The sequence below is a fragment of the Helicoverpa armigera genome, chromosome 4, assembly GCF_030705265.1.
Source record: "Helicoverpa armigera isolate CAAS_96S chromosome 4, ASM3070526v1, whole genome shotgun sequence".
Lineage (NCBI taxonomy): Eukaryota > Metazoa > Arthropoda > Insecta > Lepidoptera > Noctuidae > Helicoverpa > Helicoverpa armigera.
Window position 1 is genome coordinate 8252223 of NC_087123.1, and position 8138 is coordinate 8260360.

Sequence of the window (8138 nt, forward strand, 5' to 3'; positions counted from 1 at the left end):
TCACTTTATCACTATTTTAATTGATGTCAATGTTTCTTTTTATTTATGTTTCGGGGCACATTAACTTGAGATAATTAACTCATTTTATTTGCAGTCATAATTAAAGGATAGGCAACACTTAAGTCTTACGAAAGACGCATATTTTATGTTTCGTCAGCGTACATTTTTAAAGAAGTTAATGGATTTTTATAGCAGCGTATTACGATTCTTTGGAAAGGTTTTTATTGCTTCGTTGTATAAGGGAAGTGCCTAACAATGAGCTTCAGTGAGGCAAACTCACAGTTTGCAACGATATGGAAATTCTGAAACGAGTTTCATTCTCATGACTCAAGGGTCTAATAACAATAATTGGAAGTCTGGTTATCTGAATGGGTACAAAATGAGGTGTTACAAACTTACTGGTTATAATCCAAATAGTAATCCCACGTATTCGGCGATTTGTAATTTTATCTACCTTCTTTTCTCAGTGTGTGTCGCAAGTAGTGATTGTACAAGATACATACAATTCAATTTGGAGAATTTAGACCGATCCGGCTGGCGGTAATGAACGGTCCAATTAACACCCACAATGACACCTCCGAGACTTTCTTAATTGGTCGCGTGTCTACTTTGATTTATTGGCATTAGGAACTTGATTTATACTTTTAACTTTATACACTTAATTACTTTATTAATGTAATGCAATCTAGGTACGATATGGTTACTTGACTCGTTATATTTCGTATGCGAATTGTAATCAACATTCATGAAGACGAAGGAATGTATCTAAATAAAACAAATAATTATAATAAACACTATTCATAATTATTTTTGATATTACACCTAATGACTACTTATTAAAAATAATATTCAATTGTTACAATTAAGAAACGTTAGTCCATATTATAATACCTATCACCTTAGAGTAGGTATGTATGTATGGATATAGTGCCCTCTAGCGAGAATATCACGAGCAACATGATACAGTTGAGTAGTCAAGTACAAACGTTTACTGTTGAAGAGAATGTATCACGTTATATAAAGCAAACATATTAATTTCGCGAACTTACGCCAGATGTAGCAGCTCCCATTTAATAACTAGACAACCAAAATCAAAAACATTTTAAACCCTCATATCTAGCTACACTCGGTCGTTTCTTCCTGGATAGGTTTCTGAGAAAAGAAGTTAGGGACTATTGGGGTTATTACCACTATTATTTGTAAATTGTTAGTTTTACAAAGTGGAAAACTATTACCTTTTTCAGTAGTTGGGCTAATTACCTATTTTATCAGAAATCAACTATTTCTGAGACAAAAATGTTAGATGATCCTCACTAAAGGAACACTGCCTTGGTAGGTTGGACAAGAAAAGTTAACTTAAATATTATTTGAAAGGATCTCTTGGCAGACGTTGGTAAGTACTCTCAGCCAAACCAAAACAAAACATCCAGCAAGAATATCAAATTACAATCAAACACAAATAGTAATGTTTTACTACATATCTCATTTACGTTTGCATACAGTGCTATCAAGTATTTTAATTGACAAGGACCTTTGTCGATGCATACATCCGCCGACAAGCACATTGTTTCACTTATCAGATGAGATGATCCTATAAAATGCAGTTCGACGAGACGAGACCCTTCAATCCACTGGCTTACTTTATTTACGTCTTGATAGCTGCTCTGCGTTATGGATTTGATTTATTTTAAGGCAAGTTCTTTTAGTAAAGTAGCACTCCAATTTATACTGCGCCTTGTGAAAGCATATAGCATTTTGCACTACGTATCCTGCGCGTTTCTAATTTGTCACAAACGTGTCAATGTTTAAATGTGTTATGAGAATATTTACCACTGAAGTTATATTGTAGTATTAAAGTATGTGATTTTATCTGATTTTAGTTGGTGATGCTGGTGAACGGTTGGGTAATTGCGAGTGGTTCGCCTGTCGCGATGTTGCAGCACGCCACCTCCTCGCAAAGCATTGTGTTTCACCCGCTGCAGGCGGCACCAATCGCACCGATCACAAGTAAAGCCCCATTTTGTTTTCCATATACCTGTATTTTTAGTTCTATTGTTATTGACCATCTTTTATTACAGCCCCAGCACCAGTGGTTCCAAGCAGCAGTGCCAGTCATGTAAGTTTTGAACGCCTGTCATTTGTTTCATCAAAACTTAAACAAACATAGATAGGTTTATTGTTTTATTTATGTCTACCGTTACAGGCAAAGTACGAATACAAGTACGAGGTATCGGACCACCAGACTGGTGACAGGAAGAGTCATTGGGAAAGCCGTGACGGGGACAAAGTACGGGGTGTTTATACTCTGTATGAACCGGACGGCGCTCTCCGGACTGTGGAGTACACTGCCGACGCTTTGCATGGGTCAGTGGGTATTTTAGGAGTTCATTGTCTAACAAATACATATGTATTTATTAGCACCGGTCTTTAATAAGAAGCTTGTCATATGTCTATGTTGGTTGATGTGCGCGTAGAAGAACATGATTGAATGAATGATTTTTTCTTCCTTTACGTTAACCTTTTTACAGGTTCAATGCAGTGGTGAAAAGGAGTGAACCGAATCAGCACTCTCATCTAGGTGCTGGGTACAAACACGACTCTCCCGCCACTAGTAGCTACACCTCTTATGCTGATCCCAGTCCAGGGTACACCTCAGAAAGAGGTGTATTTCCAGGACAAGGCAGTTCTGCCAGACGTCCAGGAAAAGCTAGCGGCCACAACCCTGGAGTTGACTTTAGCGTAGTACACGGACATAACCCTGATAAATCTTATTGATTGTATGAAAACCAACCATAATATAATGAAAATAAAGTCTTGTTTTGAGTAATGGTTTAGAAATAAGGTTGACAAATTAAAGATGATATTTTTGTTGTATTGGTTTTATTCGTCAGCGCTGGCGTACTTTGCGAGAAAGTTAATGATAAATGGGTATATTTAGTCGAGATCGAAGAGTTCGGAGGGATGATACAGTCCAGTTTAATGGTGGTGACCATGATCATGATGATGGTCATGATGGTGATGGGGGATGATGTGGTGGTGAGCCGTCTTGTGGTGAACATCAGCTCTGAAACTGCAACAAAAGAAAGACGTTTATTAATTGTGGATACGTAGAAGGGATTAACCAAATAAGTTGTCGTTCTGTTTGTATTAGGGCTTTAATTTTGTTTGGGATTATCTTAGTTAAGGCATATAATATTGTGTTCACTTATGTTTAAGTTTATACAAATATCGTTTTGGCATTTTATGTGAAAGCGGCATTAAAAGATTGCTGAAAGAAGAAACGTTGGTTTCAATGTTGCTTTTATTTGACTATTGCTTTTATTGACCGACAGGGTCGGCCTTGAAATAAGAGGAGACCCATTTGCAGGTCCTCATTCATTATCCTATGTATTAGGGTAAAGGCGGGATAGATGCCGCAGTGGGATAGGTGCCCCATTTTTAAAAAACCTAACTTCCCATGCTCGCGATTAAGAAACAACCGTTTAATTAGAAGCCACAAGCACCCCGCACCTAAGTTAGCCACGCGCCGTCGAGGGATGAGGTCGCGTTTCGCTCGTGTGTGAATTCATCTCCGCGGCGAATTTACAGCGAGCGTAAAATTTTTAAAGGTGAGTATTTGCTGTTGTATAACTTTATAAGTAGATATTAATTCCATCAATTTTTTTTATTGCGTATGTATATTGTTTCATGAAATACATTTTGATGTAAATAGTTGCTCTATTGTATTTATTTATTTTAAAAAATACTAGGGCATCTAACCCTGTCAAAAAGGATAGTTGCCCTGATTTTTTACGGTATAGGTGCCCCTACCTCCATACACCACGTGTGCCCTGAATGTATTATAAGTGCTTTGAATATATAATTATTATAATTTTTAATATATTTTTGTGTTTTTTTTTAAATATTTTTCATGTGTTTATGTTTAGGTATTTACACTTTTTATTGATTACGAATGATTTGCAGTTCAAACAGTGAAGATGAAGACAATTCACCTAAGAACATAGTTAAGGGAAAGAAAACTAAAGGTTTGCCGGTGAAAAAGACTAAAAGAGATGGACAGGATGAGCCTTAAGATACAAACAAAAATAACTGCATAGAATGCTTTGAAAACTGTGAACAAACAAAGCCTAAATCCGACTGGATTCAATGTGTAATGTGTCAGTGCTAGTTACATGAAACCTGTACACATTTCACAATTTCGGTTAAACATTATGATGCTAAGTATATTGTGTTATTTTAGTTTTTAAGAAAGAATGATTTTTATGATTTTGCATGTTGAAACTAAATAATTAATATTTTGTAATAAGGGTTTAAAATATAAAATACATTATTTTTGTTGAACAAATACTTTTAGAATTTTATTGTGTTAATTTTAATTGATCTGATAATGAATATAAAAAGATTAAAAAAACTGCAAAATACTTTTCATCCTAACTAATATTATAAATGTGAAAGTAACTCTGTCTGTCTGTCTTTCTGTCTGTCTGTCTGTCTGTCTATCTGTCTGTCTGTCTGTCTTTTCTTCACGCCTAAACTACTGAACCGATTTGTGTGAAATTTGGTACAGACATAGTTTGGAACTTGAGAAAGGACATAGGATAGTTTTTATTACAAAGAAATATAAAAATAAAATTTAGTCCGGACATATAGCGCCATCTATTAGTCAAACCAAAAATCTTCCGGAAGTCACCATTCCACGCGAACGAAGTCGCGGGCAAAAGCTAGTTTCAAATAAATTAAAGTAAAAAAATATATAAATATTATTAATATAATATACTTATACGGTATGAAGGGCATCTATCCCGCACCGTAGGCATCTATCCTCGCTAGTATTTTCAAGGTGGGGCAACTATCCATAGGGGTAGGCATCTATCCCCAAAAATTGAGGTCTACAAAAAGCTAAAATCTGCAAAACGTGTAGTATATAGGTCCTAAAAGACAAATCACAAATAAACATAAAGGATTAAACTAGTTATATTCATAGGTGTTATTAATGTAGAACCAATATTTATTCAATTATAAGCATATTTAAAAAGTGGGGCATCTATCCCGCCTTTACCCTACTACATTGCAATTCCTTGGCTTTATTTATGAACTTTCTACATCGTATCCATATCTAACATAGATACGTTAAGGTACTTTTTGCGTACGGTCAATGTTGTCATGTACGAGTGACTGTCCTGATAATAGTATGGATATTATAACCTTGATACTATGGAGAAGGGAAAGTAGAATGTTCTTACCCGTGATGGTCGTCAGCGGTGTAATGAACAGAGCGCACGTTGCCATCAGGCTCCACCAGGGAGTAGGAGCCGCTCACGTGGTCACCGTCGCGGTGCTCGTGCTGCGACTTGTGGTCGCCCGTGTGGTGGTCCTTCACCGAGTACTCAAACTTGTAAGAGGGGTGGTGACGTTCCTGGAACAGTATGTAGTTGTAGAAGTAGAGATGAGGATACATGTCCTTATGCTAGTATGTTCAATAGAGATAGAAAGTTGGCAGTTCATACTTGCATAGGTACAATATTAAGTTATGACAGTCCTTCGAATACGGAAGAATTGCGAATGAACGATTCGATCAACTACAACAATTCAGTAAAATCTTGAGCACAGCTATTAGTATTACACGATATACATAAATAGAAAGTCCACTTACATGATCCCAGTGGTGGTGTTCGTCGTGTCCGTGGTGTCCATCATGGTGACCGTGGTGTCCATCATCGTGGTGTCCGTGGTGACCATGGTCATGGTGGTCGTGGTGGTGCACGGGGTGGTGGATCTTCACGTCATGGTGGTCGTGACCATGCTTGTGGTGGTCCACTCGCGACACATGCGACACCGCCGCAGAGTGTGCATGAGCGCTCACCGCCAACAGACACAACGCGGCCACCTGACAGAACGAACGTTTAGCACCTTGTAGCGAATATTCATTTATGTTAATGCAACTGGTCAAGTATGTAAACCCATCCTTCCGTGAATGTTACTTCTGAATGATGTATTCCGATATAGGAACATAATTATTATCATTTCAACACCAGTTTTGTTAACACGATGTGATTTGTTAAAGGAAAATTAAGAAATTAATTGCTTATGTTATTTTACTGAATGAAGACATTATTTTGTAATTTGATTAATTAAATTGGTTTTGAATATTAAATAAACAGAACAATACTCACTTGTAAAAACATTTTGATAGATTAGATATTTGTTTGTTAGCTGGACTTCAACTATGAATAATTCGCGGATAGTTCACCTTATATTCCAATTCGTGTGTCGAGTTGGGGGTGCAATTCAATTATAACGACATTAGGATGGATCCTCACCAATTAGTCGAAAAATAATAGAGTTAATACGTGAAACCTAAGTTTCTTTTGCGATATCAAGGGCGTCACGACCCATTACACAGATTAATAGTGAATCCGTCAATACCGCTGAAGCTTGTAATTATCCAATAAGTACAGTTAATTATCACGCGATCGATATGCAACTTGTTTCGAAGGAAGGGCAACACATACGTATACTAATTAATGAGACGGTTTTTCTATTCGGTGCTTATAAAACAGCTTACTATACTTGTCTACTTAATTTGATATCTTAACTGCTCCTAACTAGACGTACCTATTGCTTTTGCAAATTAAAATTGCTAAACTGCACAATATTTTGGAAATTAATGACAGTGTCTTAGAGAAAAGTTGTTTAATTGTAATACCGGGTCATACAGAGTACAGTTTTCACGAGGTTTTCGTGTTGTTATGTATTTACAATCTTCAACTTATTAAGTTATCTGACCATCTATTTATTTCGAAGCATGAGTGAATCCAGTAGAAAAACAGCAACATTTTGTGTAATCCCTGAAATTTTCAGTTTGGCTTAAACATACGACTACGTGCGTTCTAATGCCGTCATAATTGATTTTGGGAGGGTGGTTTTTATCAAAGGAGAGATGCTAACTAGTGCAGGAAATATATTTTAGGTAGTAGTGCACTTTTCTATCACCGAAAGAGTCAAATGGAATATCCGTTATGCCAAGCATTTCAAAAAGAAGTCGTTAAAACAGGAAGCATTTCAAAAAATTTCCGCTCTTTAACATATTTACGAAAAGAACATTTAAAATTCCATTTCACGCATTTTACCAACTGAAAATTGAAAATGGCTGTATTTGTTTACGAAATTTAGGAATGGGCTACTAGTATGATGGCTGGCTTCCAGGTACTAATTATGGTACAATCTCTTAATTACCAGTAATACTGATCGATCTAAAAAAATTCAAGGTTTTGATTTGCCTATTAGGAAATGCTGAGTCACAAACTGTCATGTAAATGCTAAAGTTAGGTATATTGTATTATGTCGTAGATTACAGAGAATTCACATCATAAAACATATAATAATATGATATATACAATTTTAAATTACCAGCAAATAAATTAAGATCTCCAAAGACATATTATAATTTTCATTAAAATTGTTGTGTAAAAAGTTTATAAAAAACAATTAGGTAAAACTCCATGTTGTAAGAAAATTATGGAATCGTTTTTTAAACCTTTTTTGAGTTATATGAACCATTTCCTATGTACAGTTGAAGGACCAGCAGTGTGATTCTATAAGCTTCACTCTAAACTTCGCATCTGAATCCGCCGTGAGTTACTACACTAGCGCTACTCTTTCGAGCGTGTTTGCGAGTTGAACTAAATTAAACTCGAGATTTTGACAGGTAAAGTATGAGATACCATTTAGAACGTTTTGAACCGAATGTGACGTGAGAGTGAATAGCGAAGTGAAATGTGAAGTGAAATGCGAGTTATTGTTCGAATTTTATAGAATCGACGTACAGCACATTGCAGACTTTTTAGTCGGCCAACAGTTTTATCGGGCGCTTGATAAGTACGGAGATGTATTGGAGACGTAGATACATACCAACGGTATTTAAGCGGTATCAAATCGACTAAAAAAATATACTTTTTTTCAACCTTCCGGGCCAACCGTCTACTGAATTTATCACAACAAACAAGTTCAGTTCCAGTGATAAAAGATTTATAATATGTAATGAAATAACTCGATGCTGCAGTCAGTAGTATCTTCTCACGACAGTTGAGTACCTATAAATACGAAACTTTGCACAGCTACCTATTCAGTTCACTTCT

The 8138-nt window shown here is 36.1% G+C and overlaps 2 protein-coding genes across 2 annotated transcripts; one reads left to right on the forward strand and one right to left on the reverse strand.

The window, feature by feature from the left end:
* Positions 1 to 1843: 1843 nt before the first annotated feature.
* Positions 1844 to 3052, forward strand: LOC110375240 (cuticle protein 7). Its single transcript, XM_064034193.1, has 4 exons — positions 1844 to 2007; positions 2079 to 2116; positions 2204 to 2364; positions 2529 to 3052. The coding sequence occupies exons 1-4, from the start codon at positions 1887 to 1889 to the stop codon at positions 2773 to 2775; spliced, it is 567 nt and encodes a 188-aa protein (XP_063890263.1). The 5' UTR covers positions 1844 to 1886; the 3' UTR covers positions 2776 to 3052.
* Positions 2977 to 6185, reverse strand: LOC110375246 (histidine-rich glycoprotein). Its single transcript, XM_021333296.3, has 4 exons — positions 6174 to 6185; positions 5654 to 5887; positions 5244 to 5416; positions 2977 to 3070 (listed from the first exon to the last, which is right to left on the reverse strand). The coding sequence occupies exons 1-4, from the start codon at positions 6183 to 6185 to the stop codon at positions 2977 to 2979; spliced, it is 513 nt and encodes a 170-aa protein (XP_021188971.1).
* Between the last annotated feature and the right edge of the window lie 1953 nt (positions 6186 to 8138).

Coding starts and splice junctions, on each gene's coding strand:
- LOC110375240 (XM_064034193.1), top strand. CDS start 1,887: ATGCTGGTGAACGGTTGGGTAATTGCGAGTGGTTCGCCTGTCGCGATG. Junction 2,117..2,203: donor CAAGCAGCAGTGCCAGTCAT/GTAAGTTTTGAA, acceptor CTACCGTTACAG/GCAAAGTACGAATACAAGTA. Junction 2,365..2,528: donor ACTGCCGACGCTTTGCATGG/GTCAGTGGGTAT, acceptor ACCTTTTTACAG/GTTCAATGCAGTGGTGAAAA.
- LOC110375246 (XM_021333296.3), bottom strand. Junction 5,417..5,653: donor AACACCACCACTGGGATCAT/GTAAGTGGACTT, acceptor ATACTGTTCCAG/GAACGTCACCACCCCTCTTA. Junction 3,071..5,243: donor ACCGCTGACGACCATCACGG/GTAAGAACATTC, acceptor CTTTTGTTGCAG/TTTCAGAGCTGATGTTCACC.